The following is an 18,733-nucleotide window of genomic DNA, read 5'->3' on the forward strand; positions in this document are numbered from 1 at the left end:
CTAAATACACTAATAATGGTAAATTATAAGGGTAAATATAATCATATTTATAATGGTAATAAATTATAATGGTAAATACCAAATAACGGTAAATTATAGTTTGGAACTGCTGATTCTTCATTATTCATTATTATAAAAAAAACATCACAGATATGGTCGTAAGAAATCTAACTTTGTCAAAAAAAGGACCAAAATAGTTCGTTCAAAATGTAATATAATAAGCTTAACTTCTAGGGGTAAGTAATTAAAAAGAGGAATATTAAATAAAGAACATTCAGAAATAATAATTAAACTAATTGAATACAGAAACATTATTATAAAAAACACCGCGAAAATGTTTGTAGGGAATCGAACTCTGTCAAAGAAGAAAGAACCAAAATAGTTCGCTCAAAAGGGTATATAACCTTAATAAGTTTAATTTCTGGCGGTAAGTAATTAAAAAAAGGAATATTAAAGAATAATCAAAAACAGTAATTAAATGCAAAATATTTTTTCACCGCATAAAATATCCTCTGTTTAATTATTATTTCAAGATTTTTACTGTATAGGGAACGGTAAAGTTTACAATAAGAAGCTACGAAAAGATCGCTAGGTGTGACCGTTGCTCCAGGGTTGGAGGCTCCGGCTCCATACTTCGAGCTGCAGAGTAGGAAGTTCCAAGCTCTTACTCTTGGGATGAACTCCCACGTCAGTAGAGATGTTTTTCAAGCAATTATTTTTCGCTACTCAAGAGGTTCGTATCCAGTACTTTTGTCCGGGGTGGGGTACACAAATAAATTTGATAAGTTTTTACAAGTCAGAAAAACGTTTTCAGAGAGGGGAGGGGGTCCAACCACCTGGTCCTGGATACGGCCTTGTTATTCAATGAAATTCACAGTGTTGCTTAAAGCTACATATAGACACTATGGGTTTAGCCTTCGTTGCCGCATTTGTGGCTCTGATGGCTAGTTCCTGTATTTCTATAAAATCATTTCTTTACCGCATAAAAAAATTCTTTAAAATTAATAATTCAAGTTGTTTAATAAATGGAATAAACTTTATGACCTTTTTTTAATTTACAGCCGACGACCCAATAGAACAAAAAGATGAGAATTTAGTTTCATTAGAAAATTGAAATCATGTTTATTTGATTACCAAAATGACACCGTTAATTGTTAATTACCTCATTAATTGCTTACTTAGTTGTTCATTACCTTATTGATATAATTACCTCCTTAGTTCTTACTTACAGATTGACTAGATTGCCGATAATCCTCCCCTGGTACTTGAAGCATCCAAACAAGCCCCAGTCCAAATATCACAAAGAAACCGGCAAATGACAAAAACGTCATACTCATATAGATATTCAATTTGATTGAAGATGGCACTGGAACATAAGTCGAAGCCATGGTACCAAAAAGAATGCCACTCACTGTTAACACCCCGCTTATTATGAAAGCCTTTTCGTACGGTTTCATGTTTTGATAGTTATAACACATTTTCTTAGGTTCTAACAAATTTCTATGGATAACTGAAGGAAGCCTTAGATTTGTCAAACTGAATTATATTTATTACTGCGCACTTCGAATAATGATTTTAAACGAATAAATGAGGGAGGGACTTGTTTTGTTAAAATACATCTTATATTGCAAAGCCTGATTTTGAAAACAACTTTTACAATTCGAAAGCCCACTAAACGAGGGAAATACATTGCTACCTACAATAAAATAAGCATACCTTCAAATAAGACATTCATAAAATTCGAAATAGACTTTTTTAACTAAGCTTATTGATCAGTGTATGTAGTCGTGTTAAACTCAACGTTGACTAATTTTCCTTTTTAATTCGAAGCCCTCTAAACAAGGACTGTGCAATGCTACCTACAATAAAACAGGGAATTAATGCAAATGAAACATTCATGCAACTGGGAAAAGACAAAAAAATTACTATTGATTGTTGTATTGACAGACTCAATTTTGGATCAAATGCCTCTTTTTAGAATTCCAAAGTCCCTTAAATAAGGACAGTGCAATGCGACGTGCACTGAAATCCAATGCATCATCTACACAACCAGGAAAAGATTAAAACAAAATCTTGTTAATTATTATATATAGCCTTGAGAATCTCAATTTTGACTCAGAGACCAATTTTGAAATTCGGCAACTCCTTAAACAAGGACAGTGTAATGCTACAATAATTGGGACATAAATTTAAATGAATCGTTAATAAAATTCAGAAAAGATACAAAAAAATCACTACAAAAAAATTATTGTATATAGAAACTTAATTTTAACTGGAAAATATGTTTTAGAAATCTAAAATTAATTAAATAAATTAAGAACAATGCTATGTAATAAATAATGAAATATAAATTTAAATAAATTGCTCCTAAAATTAGGACTTTTTCTAAAACTTCAGCTTCTTAATTACTGTCGATAGTCTTGCAAATTACCGATTGCGACTAAAAGCAACTGAAATTAAGATAATGGTACCTAGAATAAATAGAGTGAAATGAACCATTCATAAAATGAGAAATAAGCGTGTGTTGTTGAAATACATTTTGTCACATAAAACCTTATTATAACTCGAAAACCCTTTAAATACGGAAGTGCCAAATTGCCAAATCGAAACTGGTTCAAAGTGCTGAATGGATTTCTCAAAATGTAATTCCTGCAAACATTTTTTAATCTTTTCCAGGAGGTCTTTTAGATACTATAGAGGTAATTTACCTACTAGCCTCCCGTTGTCTTGAATAAGCATCGAATAAAGAATTAGAGGTGTAGTAATGACTATCAACTAATTGCTAAAATATTTTCAAGTATGATAGCAGAAATTTATGAAGCTCACATACGGGAAAAAATTTCCCTTTCAAATTCATTAAAAAAATTTGGACACATTTCGGCTTAAGGATTTTGGCATTTTCTTGTGTTTCGATCCCCTTCTTTTTGGGACAAAAAATTTGGACACATTTTGGCTTAAGAATTTTGGCATTTTCTTGTGTTTCGATCCCCTTCTTTTTGGGACAAAAAATTTGGACACATTTTGGCTTAAGGATTTTGGCATTTTCTTGTGTTTCGATCCCCTTCTTTTTGGGACAAAAAATTTGGACACATTTTGGCTTAAAGATTTTGGTATTTTCTTGTGTTGCGATCCCCTTCTTTTTGGGACAAAAAATTTGGACACATTTTGGCTTAACTTTTGGCATTTTCTTGTGTTTCGATACTCTTCTTTTTGGGACAAAAAATTTGGACACATTTTGGCTTAAAGATTTTGGTATTTTCTTGTGTTGCGATCCCCTTCTTTTTGGGACAAAAAATTTGAACACATTTTGGCTTAAGGATTTTGGTATTTTCTTGTGTTTCGATCCCCTTCTTTTTGGGACAAAAAATTTGGACACATTTTGGCTTAAGGATTTTGACATTTTCTTGTGTCTCGATCTCCTTCTTTTTGGGACAAATTATCCTACTTACAAAATTTTACAGTTTGAACTAAGAATACCAACAGATGATCCTCTTGTTACATATAAAATTCTTTACTCATATCTCATTTGTTTCTAAGGATATTTATAAGTTGCTGCTTATTTTTCTTTGATATATTTAATATAATTCTAGAGGAAATAGTTTGTAAAATGGAGCTTTAGATATAAAAACTATTTTCGTGTTATCTTAGATCTTAGATGACATTAAGATTAGTCACAACTTTTAATGTATGATCAAAGTTGATTTAATTTATCAACTATTTTTATTAATATTTTATTTTACAATATTTTATATAATATTAATACTTATTCTAACTAGCATTAAAATTAATATATTATATTTATATTACAATATTATATACTACTTTTATTAATATCAACTTTAATTAATCACAATAACTTAATTAATAGCAATCACAAGATGACAACGTTAATTAATTCAAAATTCGTTTTTTTCTTTTATTCTTTGATTCCAAGGATTTTTACAAGTCCTTTGTTTTGTGAAAGAATAGATTATTTCATCTTTCTCAAGCACAGAAATAGTTACGAAATGGAATTTCTAATATCAAAATTTGTTTTTGTGGATGTCCTTTTTTACTAGTTTCTAAAGATATTTAGAAGTGGCTCTTACAATTCCGTAATATATTATATTACTTTTTTTGATCAGGGAATGGTTGGGAAATGGAGTTGTTGATATCGGAAATGTTTTTGACCTACTCTAGATGACTACTTTTCGCAGATACAACAAGTACTGAATAACAGTAAAAAACAAGAATAGTAATGAACATTTTGTTTTTCCAATCTCCTGTATAATTCACGCGAATCCAGAATTTTTACTGTCAATCCAACTTCATCAGACAGTCCGTGGTACGAACTAGAAATGAGGACCGACTCGATCTAACAGTAACCGAAACTTTAAACATGAGAATTTTGATAACCATTAGTAAATAATAGAATTTAATTTTTATGCAGATTCCAAACATATAATAGCCATTAAGTTTAGCGTTATCACTTAAAAGTACAAGCCAAAAAAAATTGCCTGATTTTCTAAAAAAAAACAAAAACAAAAACAAACTGTATCAGAGAGCCCTAATGTAGAAATTTGAACCACCTATCTACAATAATTTGAGTTTTTGTATTTTTTTTTTGCTCGAGGAAAGACCTCGAATATATGCTTATTTGTTTTTTTCCAACAGGCAATCGTATCAAACCATTGGTCATATAAGTTTGGGAGAGGGCTCCTTCGAATAGAAACTGAAAGTTCTAGTGCCCTTTTTAGGTGACCAAAAAGATTCAAAGGTAATTATCTGGTATAGATTTTACTCGGAAGGAACTTTCCGTGGGAGTATTTTCTGCAAAATTTTCCACGAACGGGAGAGGGGGATTCCCGACATGATTTGAAGATCAATCAGAAATTAAGTAAAAAATTCTAATGAAAGTAACAAACAACATTAAAAAAATTAAAACAAACAAATTATTCTTTACACGATGAGGGCCGCCCCCTCTCAATTCCTCGTTCTTCACACTAAAGTTTAACTTTTGGTCAAAATCTTTTAAGAACAACTGCCGAAACACAAGAGCCGTTTAATTGGAATATGAAGCTTTTTAAATCCCTAATTTTTTAAATTAAATTTAATTTTTTTAAGCATCAGTAAGGACTGAGCAATGGGTAACCCTGCTCATGTCCGGAATAATTTCCATTCCTTCTAAGTTTTTATGTTACTTCTTACTTCCTTGTTAAAAAACTGTTTTTTTTGTTAAATTACAAACAAGACCCAAAATTTATTAAACTACTAAGACCCCCCCCCCCCTATCTGAAAAAAAATCATAGCGTTACTTAACAATTGGACGATGAAGAAAAAAGAAAAATAAACTATCTCACTCACAAAAATAAAATAAGTTCTATTTTATTATATTAGAAAATGAGCTGTATTGGGTAATAGTGGAGTCAATTATCCTCTAACGTAAAATTAGATATATGTTATCGTTTAAAGAGGGTAATTGAATTACTATTTTTTATCTATTTTCCGTCATTTTCGATGCGTTCAAAAATATAAATATTATTATTATTATTAATTATTTGCGTTCCAAACGAACAGATCAAAAGAATTTGGTCAATTCTTTGTATTATTTCAATTCAAGTGCAGACTGAACTAAAAGCCAATACTTTTGCCTATTATGAACAAAAAAGTGGATTTGTATGTAAGTAATTTTAACTAGTTTATTGAACAACCTTTTTACCTTTTTTTTCTCATTTACCCTAGCTTAAATAATACATGTTTTGTTTTATATGTCATGTCCAAGTTTTGTCCTTTAAGCATCTATTATTCGTTCGCCAATTTTTCCAGGACATTTATTACTACTACTACAACTAACAACTCACTGTAGCAACAAGGTACCAGAGGTCAACACAGATACGGACGCTCCTCCTCCGCCACAGTCTATTCAAAGCCTCCTTCTTGAATAGACTTCCGATTTTCCAAAAGGTCCCAATTTCCCTTAAGTTCTTCCTTACGAACTCCCCCCACCTGATAAAGGACGACCTGCTTTTCGCTTGGTTACCGAAAAGGAAGATCTTTAGCAATATGATACCCTTTATCCGCAGAACATGTACTGGATTTGTTAATTGTTTGCCAATTGGTGAGGTTTTGCTCTCTAGGAATTTATTATTTGTTCGTTAGTTTTCCCCAGTATATTTACTACTACTCACTGCAGCACCAAGGCAAGAGAGGTCAAAGCAGACACGGACCCTACTCCACTCCAGTCTATTCGGAGTCTGACTTTCGTAATTATCTGTAATATATAGGAATAACATAGGGGGTGAGGGGGGTCAAGTTGGACTTTCAGAGAACGCTGGGAAGGAGGGGGATCAAGACATCGAGATCATCGAGACAGCATATCTACCAAATCTCGATGACTGCTTGGGGGAAACAAATCTATCCCATAAACAAGTCTGAGGATCGAGTTGAAATCTTCAAAGGGTACTAGAGGGTCAAGTGGGCCTCAACATTTGACGTAGATAGATGTAAAGGTATTCCAAAGGAAGCAATGCACCTGCTTCTACTACTACTACAACTACTAACAACTAAATGCAACACCAAGCCGCCTGAGGCCAACACAGCGACACACACTCCTCCATCCTAATATATTCGAAACCTCCCGCTTTAAACCCTCCCGATAAGTTCCTATTTTCCGTAATCTTTCTTGAAGACAACCTATTTTCCCCATTCGGGGGCGACCCGCTTTCCGTTTGGCCCTAGACGGTTGGCCGACAAGGACAATCTTTTGCAATCTGCCATCTTTCAACCGCAGAACATGTCTTAGCCATTTCATCCTTTCACTATAGTCCTATAAAGCGGGATCGAACCACATTTTTCGAACAGCTTACTATTTGAGATACAGTCAGTCACTCGGGTATGCAAAGCAATCTGTAAGCAATTTCTCTGAGAAAATATCTAGCAGCTCCTCTTCTTTGTTTCGGAGCGCCCACACTTAAGAACTTACCACTTAAGAACTTTCACCAAGGTGAACTTAAGAACTATACTTCACCACTGTCATCACTGTAGCTTCCAATATCCTAATCTTGGTTTGCATGATTATCTTCCTATTTTTCCAAACTTTTTCAACTGTTAAAAACGCACTGGGCCTTGGCTAATTTACTTTTAACATCTTCACTGCTCCCACCGTCTTTAATCCGTTTTTTCTAAGTATTAAATATTTAAACCTGTTCTTTAATCCTGAACTCGCAAAACCTCTAAAAATTCATTCATATTGATAAAATTTTCATCTAGGGTGCTTAAATCATCAGTATAATCTAAGTGATCAGCTTGGAAAAATGGGTCACAGAAATAATCCAAAGGGATTCATGCACACTATTAAGCGCGAAAGAATAGGACAGGAGCCTCCCTTAAACTCTTTTAGACAAAAAAAAACAAAAAGAGCTAACACAGTGATCGCGGTTGGACAGTGACTGCGATTAGTGAAACCCCAACATCTTAGAGACCCCAAATCGTAATTCGAAAACAAAATATATGAGGGATAACAGGCTAAATTATATACAATATTGATGTAAATGAACAAACAGTACGTGAAACAGTCCGCTTGATAATTCTTCTTGTTAACCATCATCATCGCTTCACATTCACTTATTACTATTCTTGACGAAGTCGTCTTCTTGACATTGATTTCCAAACCTATTCTTGGACCATGAGCTTGCAAAACCTCTAAAAATTTTATCTAAAATACTTAAATCATAATCATAATCTAAGTGAAGGAGATTTTCAATAGAGAGTGTAGCGGAGTCAACACATTCCCTAATCCTCCTAAAACCCATTGTCCTTTGCTTAAAATTTTATCTACGGTATCTCTAAGACATCTCTAAGTCCTTCGTATGAAAACATGGCTAATACCTCGACAATTACCACACCCACTCTTATCACCTTTCTTGACTGAAACTTTAGTCGATTGAAAACAGGAAACTCTAAATCGAACCCCCCTAGCAGAGTAACTAGACAACTATTTGTGAACCTAGACATTAAAGTAAAAAAAAAAAACCTATTCAATAATGAATGCCTCAAAAGGTAATGTTGTCAACCATTTTATCACAAAAAATTATCTGCCAAAAATTTATAAACATAATTTATTTTTTAAATACAATTTTTGGTAAATAAAATTAACTTTTTTAGTAAATTGTTCGCCATTTTTGGGGATTTGTCATATTATCATTCGAAGAGGCTTCATGAATTTTGATTTCAATTTTAGTTTATTTCGCACCAATTAATAATTACACATTGAAGACTATAATAAAGATTTTAAACTTCACAGAAAATTGTAAATAACACTTTTTCTTAAGAATAAAGTTAAAAAATCAACGAATGCTTTCTTACTTTCATGCAGGCGAGTCAGGAAGAGTTAATTTGTCAGTATTTTGTTAGTTTATGCATATTTAAGCTTCTGTTTATTTTCACCTTTGGCCAAACAGACTATTGCTACTAACTGTAGTTACTACCAACCACTAACAGCAATTGTAGCTACACAGTCAGATGCAGTGGCACCGATCAAAGTAGAAGAGGATCAAAATAAAAGCATTTTCGCTCCTAACTCACTTAAACTATCGAAACTGGAGCTTCAATCAATTTGAAACTGACTGACTGACAATTTGAAACTGATTGACAAATAATTTGAAACTGATTCAATTAAACTATCGAAACTAGAACTTTATTCACTTTGAAACTGAATCACGTCCTTGGAGGTCTCCCCCTTCAAAAATCACCTCTCGATTTTCCGTAATTTTTAATGTATATATGGTTGTGCACGTTTCCACTAAACCAATTAAAAAAATCCAATTTTTGTGCTTCAAGATTAAAGCCGTTTATGATGGTTAGGCCATAAACGGCCATTTAGAGCCACTAAGCCGTTTCAAATTAGGCCATATATATATATATATATATATATATATATATATATATATATATATATATATATATATATATATATATATATATATATATATATATATATATATATATATATATATATATATATATATATATATATATATATATATATATATATGTATGTATATATATATATATATATATATATATATATATATATATATATATATATATATATATATATATATATGGTTGTGTACGTCTCCACTAAAAATTTAAACAATCCGATTTTACTCTTCCTGCCCTTCGTGTTCTATGATTAAAGCCATTTTACGGTTAAGCCATAAGTGGTCATTTAAAATTATTCCATATATATATATATATATATATATATATATATATATATATATATATATATATACGGCTGTACACGTTTCCGATTTCTAGACCAATTAAACAGTCCAATTTCGCTTTCACTGTCTTTGGCACTTTAAGATTAAAGTCATCCACAAATCAAGAAACTTAAGGAATATTAAATGACTTAATGCTTTAAGACGTCTTTCTGAGCAAATAAGAAAGAAAGACCGATGGCTTTCATTAAGGATGGAATAGGCCATTTTCAGGTTTATAACAGAAATAAACACCAAATAATATCCAATAAAGGATAAAGTTTTCACATTCTTTTGACTTTTATTCCTCCCGCTACCTCTCGAAGAGCTAATGGTATATATACACTATGCAACTGCCTTTTTTAAAATCTTTATCTTAATCTTACCTTAAGCAATAAAGTTTCTTTCATCTGATTTGTCAATTTTTTCTGATTTTCGCTTAAAATCTTCATTAAGATCCTCTTTTATTTTTCTTCTCAACCTTCTCATTTCTTCTCGTAAGTCAATCTTTTCTAGTTCTTTTATTCTTTGATGATCATCTAATTTGTCAATCAATTCCTTCAAATCTTCGTGATACCTAAAAAAAAGGTTATAGTAAAAAAGCCATGAAGATAATTTAGTAATCAAAAATTAGCATTAGGGATAACCTACTCAACACAGTGTCGGAGAGGCCGCCAGTAAAATATTTAATCCGAAAACTTACGCTAGAGAAAATGTGAACAGTTTCCCTATTGAAAAGACCCATAAGGCTTCAATGTATAATTATAAACGAATAAAATCAATTCATAGCCCACCATAAAACAAAAAAAATGAGTGGAGCAATAACCAAAGAAAAAGAAATAAGCTAGAAGACTTCACATTAATAAATTGTTATATTTTTTCTTATATTTGTGTTATTTGTTTCTGTGTTTTTTTTTGTGTTCTTTGTGTTATTTGTAGTTCTTTGTTTTTCTCCTTGCACTCCACTTTTTCTCTTTTGTAAGTGGGTAAGAAATAAATTATTGTTATTATTATCATTATTATTAAAATGTATACAAAACACAGAAAATCCAACATTCAGCAAACAACACTGTTGATGAACATAATCACTGAACATAGTCACAAACAAGCGGCACTGTTGATGGACAAAATGTTGATGAACATAACCGTTGATGTACATACATAATCAGAAAGTCCACATAGAGCTGTCAAAAGAGCGCGATCTTCGACCTCTGTCAGCTGAATTACAATAATAAATTAAAATATCAATAATATTAAAATTAAAATATTATATAGTTCATACTTATTCTGGAGGGATACATTTCTGGTGTAAAAAGGGTGTCGGAGGAGAAACTTCAGGAACTTGAAAAAAGCTGATCTAACCTTTAGTTTCTCTGTATTAGAAAGCCCATTCCAAAGTGGCGTAATATAATAAATAACAGGTAATAAAGATGTGTCAAAACTTGTTTGTATAGACGGGTTTTCAGTGAAGTCACTTTAACGTAACTTATCCTTAAACCCATTTTTGATGCTGTCAACTAGCATTGTTCGACTGTTTTTTATAATATTTCTATATGTTACACCAAGGTACTTCAGAGAATGACCTGTACGTAAAGCATGGCCGTCTACAATTAAAACCAAGCTACTTTGTAGCCCGCAAGTAAGGGACGGCAAGTAAATGAGGAACTCAGTCTTAGCAACAGTAACAAAAACCCCAAAGGTTTGTACCATTCTACAAGTAACTCAAAATTAATTTGAAGCGTCCCGACACTCCCGCACGAACGATTTTTGACTTTGATCCTGTGCTGCACGGCGGGAAATGCCCAAGAGGTTGTCCCCCAACCAGATGGAAGGACACGACAGGTGCCTTCTTAGCCATGGCAAATATTCAGGAGGACGTCCACATCCTTGCAAGAGACCGGTCTAAATGGAGGCACCATGTAGCATCACTCTCGACGCCGGAAGCATTTCGGCACGAGCATTAAGTCAAGTGTACGCATCGCTACTTATAGTAAGCAAGTCAAGGGCAGACCATATATGGCTAAGGTCGAAACGTTGAAATACAAATCCTCCGGTTATTTTGTTTTTTAACAGTATGAATCAGAATATTAAAAATGAGGGGCCTCAGAACCGAGTCCTGTCTTACCCCTTTTATAAGGCGTATGGGCGATGATAAACATCCATTCGACAGTTTAGCACGAACTGAACTATACGATTACGGATGTTATAAGAGAGCTAGTATATTAGGGTTAACTCCTTGGTCAAGGAAAGTTAGGAAGAGCTGAAAATGCACAACCCAAACGCACAACCCATTCTTTTACAAAAACCAACTGGCGTTCTCCAACATTATATTTCAAAACCATGTTAGGAAGTTGTATGCCTTCTAAAACCTTACTTAAGTTGTCACGTCTGTCCAAATCAACTTGCCATCCCTCCCATGTAAATTATTTTCTAGTTGTGTATTGATAATGACTCGAGGGATTTTGTCGGTCTTTCTGTTGTTTTTTAAAAGAGAAAGAGCAAAATATTTAAAATGGAGAAAAAGCTAAAGTCGACACATTTTTTCACTGAAATTTGAGATAAAGCCCAAAACCTATTTTAGGTTTGCTTCATAAACTGCTACGTTCGATATTTCTATAAATAGTAACAAAAAATAGAGCAAAAAATACACTTTAAAGTAAATCGAAATTTTATTACATAATAAGTGATGAATGAACACAATTCCCTTGAATATTTTGCATCCCTGCTCAGATATTCGGAAAATAATCGACAAAGAGTCTCATATCTGTCAAATTAAAGCAGATCTTATAAACTGAGAAAAGGGATTTTCCACTCGACACCGGGTAAACGTGGTTTCACCGCTGAGGAGCAAGTTCGAAGATAGGCTTTTCAATGATTTCGCATGAATCACAATCACATTGATTTCACTGTGATTGTATAATCGATGATTTCACGATCACAGTTTGTTTATAGCACGCGATCAAAACACAAAAACAGTGAAATAATGGCTCATGGGAATAAGTGGAATAAAAGAGGTTTGAGAGAGGAATAACGACTATGAGGCGGAGGTGGAGATGAGGAAGGTGCTGTCCCACTCCTATACGGAATAAATTATGCTCATTTTGGGGTTAAATGTTACGCTTTACTTTTATAATAACAGCATAGAGCAGAAATATTCCCGGAAATCAAGAAGTAATAAATATCAGTTTTACATTTCTGATGCGTTTTTTAAGTTTTTGTACTCCCACCAACAAAAAATAACCCCCCAAGTACAAGTCCTGGATATGACCCTGAGGATTATACATCCATTTATACTTCCACCCTTCCCTCGTCTCTCCCTTAGAACTTTTCCATCTGATGAGAAGGCAGTTTTATATGTAAATGTCTTTTGTCGGCGAAATGACTAACTATGACAAAATGGATGGAAAATTGAAAAAGTGTCTGTCTAGAAAAGAAAAGTGAATGTGAAATAAGACTTGAGAAAAAATCACAACCACTGCTACCAAGTTCAAATGCAGTTAGCGTGTTCAGACACAGAAACCGCATATTTTGTAATTTTTTCTGGGGAAGGGGAAATGCACAGTGAAAAGATTATTCCGGATGAACAATTTTGCTTCCAAACTTTGTTTGGAACTATGTTTTGAGAGGACGAGTCTATAAAAAAATTCAAAAAGTGTCCTTTTACCTATGCTTAATATCCCTTGTTTTCTTCCAGAGGCGTCAATTCATAAGAATATAAGGGCGTATATATACTATAGGTATATACTTTTGTTAAATCTAAGGGGATGCTTTTGTTGTATTTTTTGTCCAGCAGAAACACAAAAAAAAGTTATTCTTAATTAAAATACAAAAAAAAACAACAAAACAACAACATATTTTAAAATCAAAAGGTAGAAAATTTCAGAGAGGGGAAATGCCCCTCTCCCAAATAAAAACCATGTTTCCCATATAGATTTTAATATTCTAAAATTTTCACTTTACTTACTGCAGGTTGAGGTTTTTTTTATGGATTTTGTATTGATCTATCGTAACCTTTCCTTTAGGAAGGTGAGTATATAAAAATATATGAGAAGTATCTATTTTTTTAAATGTGCTATTTATCTTGGATTTTCTGTTAGGGACTTCCATACGTACATTTTCACTAATATTTCTAGCTGCGTTCCTAGCTCCTTCCCTAAGACACCATCAGCAACTTCACAAATTATTTTCCAAAAAATATTCCATCCATCTTCTACATGGTCAAAGTTTAAACTCTCCAGTTTAGTACTCAACTGTTCCTGGAAAATTCAACCAAATCCTCATTCTGGAGTATAATATCGTCATTGCTTCCCAGAAATTAGTTACCTATCCTAAATTTCAGCATTAAACTAACCACTACTAGATGCCAATTTTACTTTTAAGATCAATAGCAGTACTCCTTTATACCCTTGTATCCCGTATTAATCCTCCAAGTCTTCCGTTTACAGTAAAATAATCAATAAGGTTAGCTGTCCCACCATAATGTTACGGGCCATTTTATGACCAAATACTGTATTGGTTGTAACTAGATTGTTATACCTACAAAATTGCAGCGGTCTGTAGCCATTACTGTTTTTTTTTTCTGCCAAATTTACCAATTTTACTTAGGCTATGACACCATCTATCCCTATTCCTACCGACTCGGGCATACAAACTTCCTAATAGTAACATTGATTTTCTACCTGGGACACTGTCCATTTTTTCCGGTAGCTGTAAGTAAGACTCATTTGAGTCACTCCTATTTTCTCTACTCAATTCTAAAGGAACATATACTACAGAGACTGATGCCCTGTACTTTTTGGTCATAAAGTGAGCGACTAGCATTCTATTATTATCAAATTTCCAACCTAAGCAAGACTAAGAAGCTTCTTTACTCATCATGAGCCCTACTCCCTGTCTATGTACCCATCCTTCCTGCCTGAGCATATAAATATCACCGAAATTTCCTGCCTCTGGGATATGAGTTTCTGAAACTCCTAATAGGTCCAGTTCAAAGCGTCAGAATTCGTCATTCAAAATGTCGATATGAATGTTATTTTCTAACGTTGTAACATTCGAAGTTGCGATTTCTTTTTCTTTAAATCATTGAAATTATTTTCGCCTCAGGAAAACAGGGTTCCAGAACCTGTGCAGGGAAAGGACCAACACATTTTCTTAAGTCTACACAGAAGCGCTTAAGCCGGTTTAGAACCGGAAGACAAGAAGTCCCTGGGACCTCCAGTTAGACGAAGGCTATGTGCAAACCTGGACCCATCTTGGTCACAACATTGTTTTCAGCACTTGGCGATGCTGTTTTGTCAATAAGAGTCGAAGTTCTACAGAGTTAATCTCAGGCCTATTATTTCCGACTCATTATATATTCATGTCTGCAAATATTATGCTACTAGGGATAAGCAACCCATATTAGATAGATTAGCTACAAAGAGATTTTTCAGCCCAAAAATGCCCAGCGAAACAGACAAAACCCAAAAGAAATTAATAACAAAAATGAATAAAAATAAATAGCAAAATTGTTAACAGTTAATTTAATAACTTAAAGTTCATTAAATTAAACAGTTAAATTAATAAGGTTAACAGTTAGTAACTAAATAGTTAGTTAAATTACTAAAGTAATTCCTTGTGCGATAGTTTTAAATTTTTGTTAATTTTTTTTTATTTTGATGAGAAAGCTATTTATCATACGGCAAAAACATCCGTATACAGGCTTGTCTTATAAATGGATCATTTACATGAGATTAAGCCCATTAGTAACATGTATGAATTCCATTCAACTTTCCACATCCATTCCAAGAAAGTTCACACACAACACAATTTTACACACACAAAACCAAAAGCATATAAAAATAAATTGACTTGCAGTAATTTTGTTATGAGGGAAATATACATACATTTTTTTAAAATAAGGTATATATTTCATACTCTTGGAATACTCACCTTTCTCTAGCCCATGTCAATTTTTTGATTAAATCATTAATAGTTGCCTCGTCTTTTTTCCTTTCTTCAGCAAGTTGTTCTCGTACTTCCATTACCTGACAGCTCAGCGTCTTTCTTATCTCAGATGCAGCGTTCTGAACATAAATAACGAGATATTAAATAGTTAATACAGCAATACGACATTTTTTTTTTTTAACGAAATGGAGATTCAAAATTCAGGTATGAGGAATATGGAAGACGGAAGACGGCCAAGACGTAGGCTAATGGTCGTAATTTTTCAAAAGGAAAATTTTAAAACAGACTCTTTTTCACTAAATTCGCTAGTTTGTCTCTGTTTTCATCGCCAATAGCTCCTTTCTCCAAGAGACTTTCAAAATAACAGTATATTATCAAATAATAAAATAGATAAAAATCGACATCATGACTATCCTCAGAATAACAATATCAATTATTATACCAATTAATTCTTATAATTATCCAAATATATATACAAATATATATATACATGCATTAATCATCCTTAATAGGTGGACCAATTATCCTCTTTATTACAACACGGAACTCTTATTATCAGCATTTCCGAAGCCACAATAATTCATTATCTAACCTATTTTCAGTTATCTTGTATATTCATTTATTTTACTATTCATTTATTGCTGTTTTATTAATTAATAAATAATTTATTTATTTTAAAAAATAATTTTAGACACTGCTTGTTCATTTGTCTCATTATTAATTAATTAATTAGTCATGAATTTGCATAAATAATTTCTTGCAATGTATTGATTTATAACGATGTATTTTCTAATCATGGATTTATTATCATTTATCTATTATTTATGATATCGTTAATGAATTACTCACCTAGTTTTTTTTTTATTTACATTCACGGTTCAACGAGGCAACACTGATGAAAATTCGATACTACCCAAAAAACTTCATAATTTTGAAAGATTCTATTTTTTTTTCTCTGAAAATTGCACGTTTCAGATGTAAACAAACCTAATATGGGTATAGGGAAAAGGTACGCCTGATTCATTTAATAACTGTCTCATTGAAATTAACAAATTTAATGGAAAATAATCTTAATGGGATCTTGATTGTCTATTGCTGTAATTGATCTATCGCATCGTTTCTTCGCCAGACGGAAACAATTTGAAAAAAAGCTTCTGTTGTTGATTCAGGTCAAGCTTCCACTTCGGTGTTTTAGCAACCTCAATTAACCATAAACGAGTGTATGTACTTTAATTTTTCAGATCTTCTTTGCGGTATAGTATTATAATGATTATTATAATTAAAAATTTGATTGAATACGTCAGGCGTCTGGATTCGGCTATCATAGACATAGACATAGACATTTTTTATTTTCATCCAAAACATATAAATTAAACAAAGAATTTACCATTAACGGCCACTCTTAAGACAAAAGAGTCCTGACTGTGGCCGAAATTCTAACCCCCATTAATCTGCTAAATCATTTCTTCAAATGATTTTGAAGAAAGAAAAAAAATCCTGGGGGGGGGGTAAAAAAAATTAATATTAAATACTAAATAAATAAATACCCTTTCCTCTTATCACACTTCTCTCCTTTTTAAAAAATGGAATTTAACCATTCTCTTGAATGATGCCAGACTTACTGCCGCTCTGACCAATTCTGGAAGGTCATTCCAGACGCTGACACCTATGTTCCTGAGAACAAATCCTGCTCTCGCTGTATTTCTTCTCTCGTGAGTCAAATCCTCTGAATTCCGGGTAAAATAAGGGTGATAAAACGAGTTAGTTTAAAAAAAAATCATAAAAGTACTCAGGGCTTACCTTATTTATACTTTGAAAAACAAAAATCGCTAGCTGGTAATCAAGTAGCTCAGTGTTAACTTATCAGTGTTAACTATGGCCAGTAGCAGAGCGAAGAAGAAAATGTTCGTGATCCAGCAGGTAAAAACATTTTCCTCTTCCAGATAATATACTTAGCTTATCAAAGGGATGTAATTTGACAGTTGGTTGCGCCCATTTGCCCACAGACTGCGCGTTTCCATGTCCAATGTACTTCAAACTAAATACCTCAACAGGTGAATAGATTATGTTTTTTGTCATTCCGTTAGTTAATAAAATTCCAAACTTTTTCAAAAATTGAGGTGATAGGCGATATTAAAAATAATGCATACAAAAGTTACCCAAAATATTAGCCAATGTTGTTTCGGTATTTTGCATTAAACTTTTCTTAAAAAACAGAGGTAGACGATGAAAATGAAAGAGACAAAGAACGTGTTACCGAGAATCAAAAAACTAAATGACTTAGGAGGTCCTAAGAGGCTCGGTTGCTTTACCCATACGTTGCACCTCATCGTAGGGGATGCATCCAAAGTATCTGGTAGCATTTATTAAAGTGTGGCCAAGGTATTCACTAATGTCAGGTTGTATAAAAACAGTCAGACAAGTTCCAACCTTCTACAAGAGCAAGGCTTCCCTTTATTAAGAGGCAATCGAATATGCTGGAGCTCAAAGCTAATGAACTTCCGTTCCAAGGTCAGAGAGTCTATATAACCAACACTGATTGTTCCGTTTTGCAAGAACTTGTGTTGTTACTTGATCGCCCTTGAAGAACCGATAACTAGATAGAGTTCAATTCAAAAGAGACGTCACACAATCTAAGCTTTATCACATTCATCATGGGTCTCTTCAGCCTTCCTAAACCAAAGTCATAATGCAAAAGATCTGTTCAAGATTGATTCTAGGTATCGATCGATTCTAGGTATCGAGCCAATCGATTAGCAGAAGAATGTCAAATTTCTGAGTGCAATAATATGTGATGCTCGTTTTCAGCTCAGACGTTACAGTGGGGATGAAACAGAGGCTTACCAATCTCTTTTAGAAGCTGCTTGTGAATCCGTGAGGGTAACAGCCAGAGATGGAATGTTGTGGCTACTGCTTTTGAATCTCCGAGGGCAGAAAGCGGAGATAGGATGATATGGCTTCTAAAAATGATTGTGTGTCTTGGCCAGTAAAGCGACCCAACTTTTTTTTAAATCAAAACATACTATTTGATGATGACTTCTGATAGTATCCAAGCAAAGGGCTTTGTGAAAGGACATGAATCCATTAGGGAAGAAAACACATACAAAGATACAGCTTCGGCAACTTCAACAAGAAAGCATATATTGGTCCCAAAAGGAACCAATATGAGTTAGCTTTTGATTTTGATTTGTCGTTAGGAATCCCAAAAAACTAAGCTAAAGTCCTCCCTTTTGGATACTTATTAGTTGTTTTACTTATATATTTATTATTATTATGAATTTGATGTTTTTTGTTTTTAGTTTTTTTTTTCGAGTCTTTATTTTCCTTTTATTTTCTCGAGTGTTCATTTTGAAAAAATACTGATTTTCTTTTTATCGTCGTTTGGGATGTTTGCTGTGACGTGGTGAGTAATTAATATTATGTCATTCGTTTTTTGCTCTTTCTTCTTCCTTTGATTGATTATCCATATATTTCGTTATTTATTACTTTAGTTATTTAATCTGTGCAAAACAAGCTTGTCTGTCTGCCAGATATTGGTATAATTA

At 33.0% G+C, this 18,733-nt stretch overlaps 1 protein-coding gene across 3 annotated transcripts in view; it reads right to left on the minus strand.

The window, feature by feature from the left end:
• The window catches only part of LOC136040102 (uncharacterized), a 54,500-nt gene that overhangs the window by 7,816 nt on the left and 27,951 nt on the right, over positions 1-18,733 (minus strand). For 2 of the 3 annotated variants that reach the window (XM_065724199.1, XM_065724200.1), the window contains exons 6-7: positions 15,174-15,307; positions 9,629-9,819 (exon numbers count right to left, since the gene is read on the minus strand). In XM_065724199.1, the coding sequence (XP_065580271.1) occupies positions 9,630-9,819; positions 15,174-15,307 (324 nt within the window). In that variant the 3' untranslated portion in view covers position 9,629. Of the gene's footprint in view, positions 1-1,229; positions 1,860-9,628; positions 9,820-15,173; positions 15,308-18,733 lie in introns of all 3 variants that reach the window. The other variant, XR_010620622.1, reaches the window with a different exon arrangement.

The sequence above is a fragment of the Artemia franciscana genome, chromosome 20 (genome assembly GCF_032884065.1).
Source record: "Artemia franciscana chromosome 20, ASM3288406v1, whole genome shotgun sequence".
In the NCBI taxonomy this organism is placed as follows: Eukaryota; Metazoa; Arthropoda; class Branchiopoda; order Anostraca; family Artemiidae; genus Artemia; species Artemia franciscana.